A 15453-nucleotide genomic window follows, 5' to 3' on the forward strand; every position below is an offset into this window, starting at 1 on the left:
ATATGGAAAACCACAAAAAGAGACGATTACCCTTTGTGCACCGTGGTGTATTGATGTACTGTCTTCCATTTTGTAAACGTTCTAGTTTACATTTCTAGTTTACACAAAATCCCTCTTTTTCGAGAGGTTTTGAAATGTCCGGAGACGTCTGCGAAAAACAATTTGCACAGACCTTGAATTTCTACATCATCCATTTTATACTGTATCCACCAGGAAGACCGGAGGTACTTAGAAACTAGTGAAGAGAGCACTTGATTAGACCAAAAGTCTGCAGTGGCAGATTCAGAGTTTTACTACGAGTCAGGAGAATTCAGGTTGGAGTCAGATTTCCCCGGCAGTAATAACAGTGATTGACCCCACAGTTGACAACCTGGTGGCTCTTGGTGGGAACATGGAGAGGACTTAAAAACAGCCACGTGTTGGTGTAGGACTGGGAAACCAATTATCTGCATCATTTGCCCTTCAGCCTTTTCGATAACGCTCTTACATACGGCGAGATCGCTAACCGCCCACGAGCAAAGTCTTCCTGAACTTAACTATGGCGTTGCTATGTTACAACAACAACAACACACACACAAGGTGTTTTTCTCAATGCCAGTAAGGGATTTGAATTACACTCGATCGAGCTAGACACCATTTCTTATGCATTTATACGACCACACAATATGCAACGATATGCAGGGCGGCAGAATTAATTGTTCGGAATTGCATCATTTAAATTCTCTAAGTGGCTAATACCCTGGGTGCACCGGGGCTCCGTGAGGTTATAACAGCACGGGGTAATAAAGCATAATAAGGGAAAGACTGTCAAAAAGTCAAACAGCTGAAGAAAAAAAAAAAAAGGAGCCGAGGCCTATTACTGGAAGTTCAACAAACATGCACACACGGTTAACTGCCTGCAACAAACTGAAAATGACTCTTTATGTGTTTCCAGCCCTCACCATGCTCACCCATCCATAAAAATCCCATCTCAAGGAGAGCAGAGGTGAGGTCTCCCTCCTCCCTCCCTCCCTCCCTCCCTCTATAGCTCCTGTTCTCCTTCCCTCCTGCTTACACATGCACACAAACAAAGCCCTTCTTTCTGTATCATAACTACTCGCGCAATTACTCAGACCATTACTCAGACCAATGGTCTACCTGGCGGGTTTCAGCTGCCGTGTACTCTTCTACTGAGTGTCCTGGCGAGGCGGGAAAAAGAAGAAGAAAAAAGCCCTGAGGCTGAACGCATTAAACAGGGTGTCTGACATGGGTACAGGATACTGCAATACCACGCAATAACATGAGGAGAAATAGCAAGACCTATTGTCAGTCACAGCTGACACACATGAGGGGGTATAACGCTAAAAGTCTCTCACCAATGCCCCCCTGTTACAGCCGGCATCCCTGTTTCATAGATCTGCGCGAGTAGTCCCCTGCTGTTAAATCTCTCAAAACATTCTTTTAAAAGAAAATAGCAAAAAAAAAGGATTTGGTGCAGAAGAGACAGATCTCGAGTGAGGAGTCTAACAAGGGGTTGGAGGGGGGGGGGGGGGGGGGGATTTCAGACTCTCTATTTAGAAAAGACAATACATGAGCCCACTTAATTACCCAGTCTGCAGTCTGGATCTAGTCTTCCAGCAGTGAGGAGACTGGTGTGTTCATTAACAATGACGGGGTTCCTTTCTGCTTTACAGAGGACAGCTCTTTATTCCAACGGGTGAATACAGAGTTTTCTCAAACAAAACAAGGATTGGAGGGGAAATAAACACGAGACTTTGGCCTATATTTGACCGATTTTGTCGGGGGGGTTTGGTTGTGACAGAAAACAGCACATGTACACACACACACTGTTAAGTGAAGCGATTCCCACAGAAGCTGCTTTTTAAGTCATAAATAACCTCGGCTGTGACGCCGGGTTGTCTTTGATCTACAGAGCACAAATAACGAGAGGGAGGCAAAGACCAACCCATTCGGTATCAACTATTTTTTGTAAATTTTGCAAAGATTTTGAAGTCATACTGTTAACGTGGGTGGAATCCCCCCCCCCCCCCCCCCCCCCATCAAATGCAGGTTCAAGTAAAAGCAGAGTAAAGGCGAGTACAGGGCCATAATTGATGGCTCAACGTGTAAGCTTTCTCTCTGAGGGTCCGCTCAGGTCCTGATCCCCCGGCCTCAACCTGAAACAATCACTCTTAGTTAACGACAACACTTCAGCTATTGACAGCGTGATCCCGTAAAGCAGACACTTCAATCAACAGAGCAGCCGGAGGAGGTGTTGTGTTGGGAGGGGAATAAAAGAAGGAAGGGGGGGTGGGGTGGGGGGTGTGCATGGGGGACGGATGAAATCAAGAAGTAAATAAATGAATCAATGAATGAATAATAGATTGGCCATGCCAGTGGCCTCTCGGAGCAGCGATGCAGTATTAATAACTGACTCTTACTGTTCGTCTCTGTGTCATCACTGATACTCTTAGGTGGACCGTGGCCAGCATAACACACTGCTGATCTGTACATTCGATCCGGATTACGAACTTTCTTCAGTCCTTCAGGAGGCAAAGAGAAAAGTAGAGGAAAAATGGAGGAAAAGAAGCATTCACCCAGCCTGGGATGAGTGAGCAAAACTCCCCCATGCAAGCAAAATATATCAACAGTATATTGAAACACATTTAAAACACACAAGAGCTGTCGGGCAAAATACGACACGAATACTATTAATAGTAATGATAATAATAAGGGTAATAAATCACAGTGAATTAGTCTATTGTCATGTAAAACATGCCTGAATACTTTTGTACTTTTATAAGAGGAATGGACAGTGAGGGCTACTGTAGCGCTGGTGTGATGCGGGTCAATAACACTCCCAATTGTATCGGTAGTAAAGCGGATGAATCAATACAATCCATCAGTGGAGGCAACCACAGGAGCGGACCCGGGTCCCATCCATCCTCACCTCACTGATTCAATTAAAAGGCTGGAGGAAAAGAAAAAAACCTAACGCCTGATTCAACACAAAACTGTGCGAGCACGTCGTCCGACATCGCGGGGAAGGTTGAATTCATCCTTTTTTTACACAAAAAAAAAACGCCGGAGAAATATTTATACCATCGCTTGCACAAGCACTTTTGTGAGTTAATGGCTGACTGCGTGCTTACTTGATGTTTTTCGTCCCTGAACTTTGAGTGAAATGATAACATCAGGAAAACTGCACCCGCTTGGAAATAAAAAGGGAAATATGACTTCAACACGGGCGTCATCCGCTGCTTTAGAAAGGAAACCGCCGGCGTTGTCCCAAAAGTTCCGACCGCAAGATTTACTCCGTTCATTTAACTCACCTGTGTGAGCTTTACGTGCCAGTAAATAAGCCCATCATTGGCTTTTTATGTGACTTTAAATGAATGGAAATAAGGCTACACTGTTGTGCTGGGTTTACAAAAAACTAAAACTGGCAGTACCAAGATAAAACTTTGGATGTTAAAAGCATCAAGACTGGACTTTAACACAGTGTTTCCTCTTCATGAGGAACACCACAACAGTGTTAGCTCTGTAGCTTGTGTTTGCAAAAGTGCTTGTTGATGATGATCTCCTCCGGTAGATCCCTAAAACCGTTGGCTGTAGTTTCATCCGGAGCAGTCTCAGCGCAAGACGTATCAAAGTTGACTTTTCGGTGCCCTCCAGGCCTCGTACTTAAAAGTTACGGACCCACAGTGCTTTTTTAAGAGTGTGAAGAGGGGGGGGGGGGGGGGGGGAGATACCCCCAAAGGCCCTGACAATCAGTTAGGCTGGAGAGAAACACCTCCAGGATGTAAACATTACATTACCGAGTGAGAGTGGGTCGTGGCCCCTGGGTTTAACGCGAGATGTAACCCTCAGTTGTTACGGGCCATCATAAGAGCCGGCAAACAACCGGCAGAGAGATCAGCGCCGGCCGCACACCGCAAGGACAGAAAGGTGAAGGAAGCACTGCTCAGCTCTCTGCTACCCAACACATGTCGTATAAAACACTGAGACAGTGACGCACATCTGGCGAGCTGGCGTTCTATGAGCAGCCCAAAAGAACTGGATGAAGGAGTTAAGATCCAGCATGACAGCTCTATGTGAGGAGCTTTAAAGGCCGCTTTTGACGTTGTATTTATGTGAAGGTATGAAGCACTCTCTCTCTCTCTCTCTCTCTCTCTCTCTCTCTCTCTATGCTCCTCCTCCTCCTTTTTTTCCCACTGACCGGCCTCACAGGAACACTGAAAATAACTTAACCTGCTCAGCAATGGGACTTTCAAGTCAGGGGTTTTGTTTTTTTCGTTTGTGTCGGAGAGAGAGGCCTCCACATTAACGACTTGAGCCCATTTGTTAAGTTCAGCTGTCTAGATGAATACATTAGGACTACACGCCACAGTGAAGTCATTACTATCATAACCAGATGTCTTTATTTTATTGTTTTGTCACAGCCACAGATGGATCCCTCGTCTAGTGAGGGTGCCTTTTGTAGCTCAATAGCACCCCCTGGTGGTGCTGTGCCTGCTGGTTGGCACACTGACATCCACACAGTCTTTTATCGCCTCCCCTCACATGGACAGCGGCAATTTGTTTACTCTCATTTGAAACATTAAAGTAATTCTACATCAAAAATAATTCATGTTTTTGAGTTTACTGACAGCGAACTCTGACTGGAGGTTTTTTTGAAGCCTGAAACAATGTTGTTGTGAACAGCTCAGAAACAGCTGCACCTATAATGCATTTTGTTTTTTTTCTTCTTCTCTTATTTAAATTATGCAGCCACTTTTACAGTCTTGGATGACTCTTTTGTTCCACCCAAACGGTGCAACACAAATCAGTAGATGTAAAAGAACAGCACACGTTTAGGCATTAAAGTAAGAACATACTGCGTTATTGATTATTATTATATTACATTCTGCAAATCAAAAGAACTTGAAAGTTAAAGAGTTCAAAGTTTGACATAACTGAGACCATTACAACAACAAAACAAAAACATAAACATTGAATTAGACATGCACATAAGCTCAAATATCTTTCATGAAATTCTATAAATGACATTTATAAGTTGCTTTATGTCTTCATCGTCTAACAATGCCTGCTCTTGGTGAGCACTCCAGGCTGGTCTCAGCAGTAAGGAAGCTCAGATGTGTTACATCTTAATCTAAATTTTCAAACGAGTTGCTTAATTACTCACCCAAAAAGTCCATGGGCCTCTCTGAATGAGAGCAGATCTCTCTCATGCATACGTTTTGCAATAAAAAAAACAGCCCACTTAAGAGGAAATGAATAAGTCTAGTGCATTTAATTTTAAGTTAGTGAGCCGTATGAAGTGTGGGGGGGGGGGTAAAAGTCATAATTTTGTCCGATGTGTAAAGCAGTGTAATGAGCAGGCTGCTGGAGACCCTGCTCTCCATCCTCCCTGCTCTCCCTCTCGTGTGATGGCATTTCATTTCAAGTGCGATAGGGCATCGCGAGCGGAGCAGGCACTACAACGTTCTGATGGCCGCGTATCAAAGCACGAATATAGGCCAAGTAGTGGGCTATAAATGGCATTTGAAGAAGAAGAAAAAAACACCATAATATCCACAATAAATTTTAAAAAAAAATGCATCACTTCTTACTCTATTCGCTGAATGCCAGAGGAAAATGCTCGCGCTTCAAGCGGGAACTGAACGGGGAAAATGTATATAAAAAAATATATATAAAAACAAGACTAATACATGTTTTAAAAAACAGATGTTTAAATAAACCTGCAGATAGCGGCTGCAGAAAGACACCCGTGTCGACACATAAACTTACACAACCGAGCCGCGTTTTTGTTTTTTTTAAAGCTGGGTAATAAGGGAAGAAGTTAGTCGATGCCAATGACATGTTGTCATTAACTTAGCCTTGTTGTTCACAACTTGAATTTGCTCGTCATTCGAGCACGAATCCCTCCGCACAATGAACGGTAAACCGCGTTACTTTTACCACAGTGTGTCCCCGTGGCGGCGCTTTAAATGTGCGGGCTACGGTGGGAATAGTATAGCTGGCTAGAATGCAAGCTAATACTAGCTGGCTAGGTGATGTCTCCACGTTTTAGCTGCCGATTCGGAGGAAAATAGCGGAGCCGTTTTCTACCCGAAAAATCCTCCGCTTGTCCTCGCGCGTGTGCCATCTCCGCGCGGAGTTGCAGCTGTTCTTTAAAAAAAAATTCACACGGTGGTCATACTAGTAAATTAATCCCATTATATTTCTCTTACCTTCCGGCTTGTTTTCGGCAGCCATTTCCCCTTCACGCGCAACATCCTCCTCCTCCTCACGACCGTGGGTACCACGCGCGTGCACGGCGAGGACAGCACGAGGAGGGACTGGAGGAGCAGGCGGCGAGTCGGTCCGACCGATGAGAACTTACTATTGGCTGTGAGGCGGTGACTGACAGAGAGGCTCCGGGATGGAGAACACATCTCCCCTCACCTTGACACCACCAGCCGGGTTTTTGTTTTTTTCTGTTGTTGTGTTTTTTTGGGGGGTTTTTGCAGGTCTGGCATGACGCTTTTGTTAGAAACTGGTGACGCGTTATTGTTAAAAAAAAAAGAAAGATTAATGCTCAGTGGGTGAAGCTACGTGTTGTGTCCTTAATTTAAATTAATTAGCGAATATTAAATGTTTGACTTTGAGCCCGCTGAAGTTGTTTTACACAGAATAAACAATGCGTTCCCCGAGAGAGAAGAAACTCGGTTAGTGTGCTGATATTAAGCTAAATTACTGTTTAATGGCCTTCATTAAGTTGTTTTTCTTAACATATCTTCAGAGATATAGTCTGCTGATCTAAAATGATAATTGAGGTTTTACCTGTTTCATGCAACTGATAACAGGGAAAATAAATTGTGTCATTTTTAGATAACCCTCCATAACAGCGTTCATTTGTGCTTGTCTTGTTTTAATACGGCTCATTTTGCTGTGTTTAATCCACTACGCAGACTGCCAAATGTGAGCTGCAGGGAGTCCCGTGTACATATAGTCTATTAAAAACCAACAATAAAACACCGCAGACATATAAAACAGTATGGCCTGCAGAGTCTATCAATCAAGTATCCAGACATCAGTTTACATTTAAAAGGCTAGTTTGTTCCCTTTAGACATAACTGATCAGACAGCGGCACCAAATGCTATAGAAGCTGCGGGATCACTATAAGAGATGGATCCAGCTATTAGGAGCTGCTGGTCCATCTAAACATCTGGCAGGTATACTGGGGGGGTCAAGACCACTGCTAACACGGTGACTTTAAGTCCGTTCACTGTATGCTGTCAAGGATCTCAACTTGCATAATTGTGGTGCAGATGGGCCATCATAGGCTTGACAATAGCATGGCTACGTTAAATGACTCCAGGCAATCTAATCACAGATCATTGTGCTTAATAGACAGTGCTTTTTGGCACTCGCGTCATCTACACAGCACGTAAGGACAGCCTTCATCCTACATTAACAGGATGGTGGCCGCCGGTGTTGAAATGCAATGTATAGTTTGAGGGGGTGGTGCTGAAAGGACAGCTCCTCTGCTGCCTGCTGCTCGTGCGCCTCATGCAGTCAACGGTTTGTTGTTATTGCAAAGAGAGTAATAATGAACTAATGAAAGGCATAATGCAGTGAAGTAATTTTCTCACCCCTTGCCTGAATTGTTCCCCGGTGGATATATACTTTTAGAGCAAGGCATATGCACCTGTCTGCAATATTAATTGTACTGAATTGGAAATGTAACACTATATTCAAATGAGTGCATTTCAGAATTAACAAGTGACCTAGCTACACATCATTTACAAAATAATAAAATAAATTGATTAAAAGGAATTTAACAATCTTTGACTGTAGATACCACTATATTTGTTTTACTTTAGAGACAGATAACATCTCTTTTATAGGGGATGGTGCCCTTATAAAATCTACAATAACGATGAATAACTGTACATTTTAAACTTGGTCATGAAAAGCCCGTTCAAGGCAGCATGAACAAGCCAATGAAGCCGTGAACGTGAAAACAGCCTTTCTTGTCATTCATCCCCACCACACGGGGGCGACAGAGAGCGCGGATAAGTCTTTGAGCTCCGTAAATGACGCGAAGAAGAGATGACCGGTTGTAAACATGGCGTCTGCCTTGGACGATGATGAGATTCTTCATGATGATTACTATTCCCTGCTTAATGTCAGGAGAGAGGTACAATGTGCAGTTGTGATCAGAGTAGATGTTTGTGCAGGTGCATGTGGCTGTGTGTCCACGAACGTCCTACGGTTGATGTCCAACGGTTACCCGTGCAATCACATGTAACGTTAGCTAGGTAGCTAGCCTGTGACCCTCGACATTGATTCCTGTGCTGTGACTCCTCGGCTGGAAACTTTACAAGAACAGGTTGTCGGTTTACGACTTTAAAAACAGCTGTCAGTGGATGAAGTAAGATAGGTAACCGTGTGTTACTGTGGTAATCTGGCTGCTAATGCTAACCCACTGACAGTTTGTTTCAGTTTAATAATGATCTTTTGGACTGGATAGTGCTAACTAAGTTAGCTAATGCTATAACTTTACTTCACGGCTTCATCATGTATCATTTACAGTTGATCAGACTACAATATGAATATGCAGTTAAACCCAAAATGATTCACAGTCCCTGTGTCAGGGATTTAGAAAAAATAATTTTAACAGTAGAGAGATTACATGCATGTGTATACATACTCTTAACTATGATGATTGGGTCAATACCTTTTTCTACTACAGTCTATTTCACAACAATGTCATTGTTACCTGAATGTAAGCAGCTAGTTTCTGCTCAGACTGTTCCTTCGTCCAACTTCATGAAGATCAAATACGTGCTGGATGATCAGATAATGAAGTCGGGAGTTTGTACGCTGTTGATCAAGTTCCCCCCAAGTTTTCTCCTTCACATTCCCTTCCTTTTAAATGTCTTGCTTCAGGCAACACAGGAGGAGCTGAAGGTGGCGTACAGGCGGTTGTGCATGCTGTATCACCCAGACAAACACCGGGACCCTGAACTGAAGAGTCAAGCAGAGCATCTTTTTAACCTCGTACATGAAGCTTATCAAGGTGAGTAAAGCTTTGATTACGCCATTTAGTCGACTCCCTTTTCAGCTGCACATGAAGCTGATGTTGACTTCTATGTGTTACGGCCTACCTAGACAAACTATGTTGACGGTTATTGGTGGGTATCTATGTCTTTCTAGTGCTTCGGGAGCCGCAGGCACGAGCTATCTATGACATCTATGGCAAGAGGGGACTCGATGTTGATGGATGGGAGGTAAGTTGAATGACTGTAGTGGCCAAAAACAAGCCACAACATGGAACATTTGTACATAAGCGTCATATTTTGACTTTGCAATCTCGTGGCATGAAGCCTGCATTCTTACCACAAGACCATCCTGTCCTATATGGCATCACCTAATTTTAACCTGCGTGATGTAGTTCCTGTTTTCCTTCATCTTTGCTTTGCTTCACAGTACAAAATGTGACACAAAATGTCCTGTGAATCAGCCAATCCAGCGGTTGCTTTGCTCTCAAATCACATCTTTGCACTCCAGGTGGTGGAGAGAAAAAGAACCCCTGCAGAGATTCGGGAAGAGTATGAGCGTCTTCAGAAAGAGCGAGAGGAGAGAAGGCTTCAGCAAAGGACCAACCCAAAGGTATGTCCAGGGGAAAGTAACACGCCTCACATTGAACCGAATGTTACTTAAGAGTCATTTGGCGTGTTGTGCATATTATTTACATCATTAATCAACACATTCTTTGTCGAACATGTTTTTTGCAGGGAACTATTAGTGTGGGTGTTGATGCCACGGACCTGTTTGACCAGTATGAGGAGGACTATGAGGATACGGTCGGAGGGCGAGTCCCACATGTGGAAATCAACAAGATGCACATATCGCAATCCATAGAGGTAATGGGTCGCTCCGGATTCTACTTTAGCTTTTAAGTTGCATTCCTACGATATGTTTTGGATTGAACGAGCTGTAGCCACGATTACATTTGCTCTACTTTTAGCTAATACTCATCAAAAGACTTGTTCTATGTGTTCTACCGCAGGCTCCTCTTACCACAAAAGACACGGCCGTTTTGTCCGGCTCCCTGTCAACCCACAATGGAAACGGAGGCGGCACGATTAACGTGGCCTTTAGAAGAGTCACCTCAGCCAGTGGGTGGGGAGAGGTATGCTGCGTTCTCTCTGTCTGCCTTTGTGCTACAACATGCAGTGACATTTTAAGATGTGAATGGGCATCTGTTGTGTGTGTGTGTGTGTGTGTGTGTACACAGGTAGAGCTCGGTGCTGGAGACACCCATGGACCTCTCTTAGGAATGAAAATTTTCCGGAACTTGACGTCTCGATTGTATGTGTTGAAATGCAAGACTACTCGATTTTCCCCTCAACGTGAACAAATCAGTAATTTTTGTATTCATTTGTTGCCTCAGCTTCGTCACCGCTCAGTGCGCTCTCCAGTTTTCCTCCCGAGGCGTGCGCCCTGGGGTTACCACCATGCTGGCCCGCCACCTAGACAAGAACACCATGGGCTATCTACAGTGGCGCTGGGGCACCCAGTCCTCCATGAACACCAGCGTCGTCAGGGACACCAAGAGCAGCCATTTCACCTTCGCAATGCAGGTTAGCAGCCAGCAGTCATATTGAACTCTGATGTTCGCCAAGACACCATCAACGCTTCCTTGTCCGGATTGTGCCAAAATGTTTTACATTTTTTCGCTCCGCAGCTTGGCATTCCTCACACTTTTCTGATGGTGAGCTACCAGTACAAGTTCCAGGATGATGACCAGACGAAGATTAAGGGCTCAGTAAAGTATGTCGTCAAAGTGCTGTTTATTAATGTTGTCGTAAATCCATATTGAGAACACTGTTGTGGCGCATACTTAGATTTTCTTTTGTGTCAATCTGTTTGTACAGTAACTCCAATTTCTGTCCATTTATACATAGTTGGTAGTTTTTGTGCCAGAACTGACAGCTCCAGTACACTTTGAGTAAACTGACTGCAGAAGGAGAGGGCGAGTGACTTTTGTCTCGATGTTACAGATCCGGTTTCTTTGGGACTGTGGTGGAGTACGGTGCTGAGAGGAAGATCAGTCGACACAGTGTCCTGGGGGCCACAGTCAGCGTGGGAGTGCCCCAAGGTGTCTCCCTCAAGATCAAGTGAGTGAAACCTCTTTGCTCCCGTTTCCAGTTTGATGCGGGTTCCTGCGGGTTCTCCTCCATAGCGCTGTTGCCATGGCACCCATAGGGAATCGCGGCGCGACATCACGCCAGCCGGTCCAATGAATATTTGACACGTTGTGTTTGTGCTGGGGCTGCATCTTTGAGGATGTAAACAAAGGATTGAGGCCCATTAAGATGCTAGTTTGTCCTGGGATATGAGCTTGAGATAAATTAAGATAATCCTTTATTAATCCCACAGCGTGAGCATAAAGAGCACGTCTCTTGTTATTTCTTGACACAACATTCTAACGTCTTAGGAGCAATCGGCACACGATTCCCACTATGCTGTCTAACCTAAAGAACTCTATACCTGCAGACTAAACCGAGCCAGTCAGACGTATTTCTTCCCGATTCACCTGACTGACCAACTCCTGCCAAGTGCTGTATTTTATGCCACAGTTGGACCACTGGTTTGCTATCTCGCCATCCAGCAGCTCATTATTCGGCCCTACGTGCGGGCCCAGAAGGAACAGTAAGAACCCCCTTCACTTTAACTCCTTTCATGCAAGAAATGTTATTGGAAATAGCGCTTTTTTTTTTAATGAGCTCATTTCATTTCTCCATTTATCTTTCAACTCACCAGAGACTTGGAGAAGCAGCAGGAGAGCTCGGCCTCAAATATAGCCAAGAAGAAACAGGAGGCAGAGGCTGCTGTGAGTATTTTACATGCGACTGCGGTACCAATCCTACACGGTGGTTCGGCAGTCAGATCAGAGATGCAGGTCTTGTCCTGAAATATTACACGTCCCACACCAGTCAGATGAAGAGGCTGGGATGGGATTAGATAGGAGGCAAAGTCTGAGTGAAAACCATTAGTATAATCCATATGATTTGAAATCTCATTGTTTGTGTCTGTCTCCTTCCGTTCCTTTTCTTGTTTCCTCTCTAAAGGTCTTGCTCATGCAGGAGTCTGTGCGCAGGATTATTGAAACCGAGGAGTCTAGACTGGGTAAGATTTGTAATACGCATGAGCTTATCCCAGGAATAATGTTTTTAAGCAGGTCGGGAAACTATTTGATTATCTCACATTTGGAACAGTTTGATGCCTGGTCAAATGTTGCCAACTTCAAAGTGTAAACTTCTGGAATGCGGTGCCTGTTTTCATGATGTGAAACGCGACTCGTTTGTTTTTATCAACAATCTCGCTGCTGGTAAATGTTCTGATGCAGTTCACACATGAAAAACATCTTAAATCTAAAGCAGAATACATGCTGTTAGTGATCATCTTGAGCACTTCACTGACATCTGAAAGGGCTCTGCGCCTGCAACAGGCCAGACTAGTGTGTGGACCTCTTCATTGTAGTATGAAAATAGAGATACAATTGCAAATAAAGGAAATCAGTGGATTTAATTTCAAAGCCCCTGCTGCTTTTGTGATGAGTGATAATTGTCATTTTTTGTCATGTTTGCCTTTGTTAAGTGCACGGACACAAAGCCCTCTGCAGTCATTCTCACCTTGGGGAGTGTTGCAAGTGATAATTGGCTTGTGACACCTGTCACTGTAGCGGTTGCTTTAATTTTAGTATCATCAGAGGTCCTTTAGTCTTTGCACTTGTAAAGTAATGTTAATAGCAGGATGTGTGTGTGTGTGTGTGTGTGTGTGTGTGTGTGTGTGTGTGTGTGTGTGTGTGTGTGTGTGTGTGTGTGTGTGTGTGTGTGTGTGTGTGTGTGTGTGTGTGTGTGTGTGTGATGAGACACACACACTTTATTATTCAACGGACCACTCTCTATGAAATGGTTATGGTATTGTTTATGTCGCCTGCAATTAAAATGAATTGTGCTGTCTTGTCGTTCTGTACTTAAAACAAAAACAAGTCTCCAAAATGACGTCGGGTCTTTTCTTAAATATGTGGCTAGAATGTCTTAACGAGCAAGACTGAGATGGTTATTCCGTGCAAGGTGACCAACCTTTTTGAAACACACCAATACATCACGTCTCCAGTTGATTCACACCGTCTTTGATGCTGCTTCATTAAACCAGGCCTCATCATCCTCAACGCCTGGTACGGCAAGTTTGTGACGGACAACAGTAGAAAACACGAGAGGGCAAAGGTCATCGATGTGACTGTGCCGCTGCAGTGTCTGGTGAAAGACTCTAAGCTCATCCTCACTGAGGCCACAAAGGTAAGAATTTAACCAAACCCGACACTATAAAGTAGATTTTACAGGTGTAATGCTACTGCATCCCATTGATACAGCACCAGGGTATTGTCCTGGTACGCAAAACATGTAAATATACGGTACACATACTGGTTATAAATGTACTGATACAGCGTTACAAACTGCTGCATGATGATTCAGTCTGCTGCTGCTGCAGTCACATGACCTTATGTTGTCTTTCCAGTCAGGACTCCCTGGTTTCTATGACCCCTGTGTGGGGGAGGAGAAGAGCCTGAAGGTGCTGTATCAGTTCCGCGGAGTCATGCATCAAGTCCTGTCAGGAGACTCCGAACCACTCAGGATACCAAAGCAATGTAAGTCCCATGTACAATGCAGCACAAGGGCACTCCCTCGTGTTGGGATCGTGTCACAGTTTAGCCCCCATGAAGGCGAGACAACACGGGCAAAACATGGGCGTGTGTCAATTTTGAGAGTTTGGTCCACGTCTTCTTTCAGACGAGTGGAAAGAAAACGACAGTCTATTTACATTTGTAGATTTCTTCTAAAGATGTTGCCTAGAAATGCACATCCAAAATCCAGGTAGCAACATGGAAATTAACCTAATTTGTATCCTTTAAATTATCAATTTCAGAAAACGTGTAATACACAAACTCATCACAAATAAATATGCAGTTATTTAATGTAATTATTCAACTGGGGAAGTTTCATGATGATATATGCGAGTTATTTTGTTATCCTATTCCCCTGTAGTGTCTTCCAAAATGTATAGAATTTTACAACACGTTTCTTTAAAGGCTGTTTTTTCTCAAATCTCCACTTGAGTAGCACTTAGGTACACCAAACGTTTGCATATTCAACCACAAACGTCAGAGAACTTGTATTATAAAATAATAATTGCCTTAATGTAAATAATCAACTGGGGGAAGTTCCTATGATGATATGTATTAGTTCAAAGTTTTAATCGATTCACCTGGGGCGCCTCTGCTTAATGTAATATTTAGCGACTTCAGTGCAGGATCAATGATTTGGTCGATCATCTGGAACTGTCTAACCCGCCCCTGTTTCACATCTCACTGACAGCAGGGGGAGCTGACTTGAAGTGTGTGTGTGTGTGTGTGTGTGTGTGTGTGTGTGTGTGTGTGTGTGTGTGTGTGTGTGTGTGTGTGTGTGTGTGTGTGTGTGTGTGTGTGTGTGTGTGTGTGTGTGTGTGTGTGTGTGTGTGTGTGTGTGTGTGTGTGTGTGTGTGTGTGTGTGTGTGTGTGTGTGTGTGTGTGTGTGTGTGTGTGTCATACAACGTTTCTCAGAATATTGTATCTCCGCTCAGAGACGCTCCTAAAGATCCACTGAGCTATTCTGCCAGCAGCGTTATTGCTGACTTGTCTGTGATTGTTTCCACAGCTCACAGGATTGACGCAGACACATAGGAGCTCCTCCGCTGACCAAAAAGACTCATCTCTCAGCTGGTTGACAGAAGACGGATAAAACAAAAAACCTGTTTTAGATACGACGTGGATTTGGAAGTCCTTGTTACTCAGAAATCATGCATTTCCCCCCTTTTTTTTCCCCTCTTTACATTCATTTAAATATGCAGCGCGGAGTGAAGGCATCACAGACTGGATTGATCATAGTTCAGGATCCATGGACAGGGGGTTTTGCGGCCTGCTTGAAAATTCGAAAGAGACACCACAATCGATAGCTGCCATCTCATGTCCCGGGTCTTTTCGCCTCCTTGGTATCAATTTGTTTTTGGTATGTGGCTTGTAACTTGTGATTGAGGTCTATGTACTGTATTGTACACAAACTGCAGTGCCTACGTGATTGAATACATGAATGCACCTTTTGTTTATTTGCCATGTTATTAAAATCAGTCTCTCGTTGCGCAACCATTTTTGTTCGTTCTTTTGTTTTCGCATAGCTTCGTAAGATGATTTGTTTTTGAGTGTTTTGGTTTAACTGACTGATTTGTCCATTTCATCAGGAAAAGAGGACGACTGAAATGTGTGAATTTGAAGGATAATATGAATGTGGAAGGTGAAACATCACAGCTTTAAAAGTGGTTCAGCGTGGGAAAGCTGCATATGGAAAGTGTTGTGACTATGTCGAGTTTAGAAAGAGAGT

The 15453-nt window shown here is 43.8% G+C and overlaps 1 protein-coding gene across 1 annotated transcript; it reads left to right on the forward strand.

The window, feature by feature from the left end:
• The first annotated feature begins 8055 nt into the window (after positions 1 to 8055).
• dnajc11a (DnaJ (Hsp40) homolog, subfamily C, member 11a) lies at positions 8056 to 15221 on the forward strand. Its single transcript, XM_079272898.1, has 16 exons — positions 8056 to 8165; positions 8918 to 9047; positions 9185 to 9258; positions 9539 to 9640; positions 9766 to 9894; positions 10041 to 10163; positions 10269 to 10342; positions 10425 to 10614; positions 10719 to 10804; positions 11035 to 11151; positions 11531 to 11686; positions 11798 to 11867; positions 12106 to 12163; positions 13196 to 13338; positions 13559 to 13688; positions 14734 to 15221. Exons 1-16 carry the CDS (start codon positions 8094 to 8096, stop codon positions 14757 to 14759), a joined length of 1680 nt encoding a protein of 559 aa, XP_079129024.1. The 5' UTR covers positions 8056 to 8093; the 3' UTR covers positions 14760 to 15221.
• Positions 15222 to 15453: the final 232 nt, after the last annotated feature.

The sequence above is a fragment of the Melanostigma gelatinosum genome, assembly GCF_949748355.1.
Source record: "Melanostigma gelatinosum genome assembly, chromosome: 8".
In the NCBI taxonomy this organism is placed as follows: domain Eukaryota; kingdom Metazoa; phylum Chordata; class Actinopteri; order Perciformes; family Zoarcidae; genus Melanostigma; species Melanostigma gelatinosum.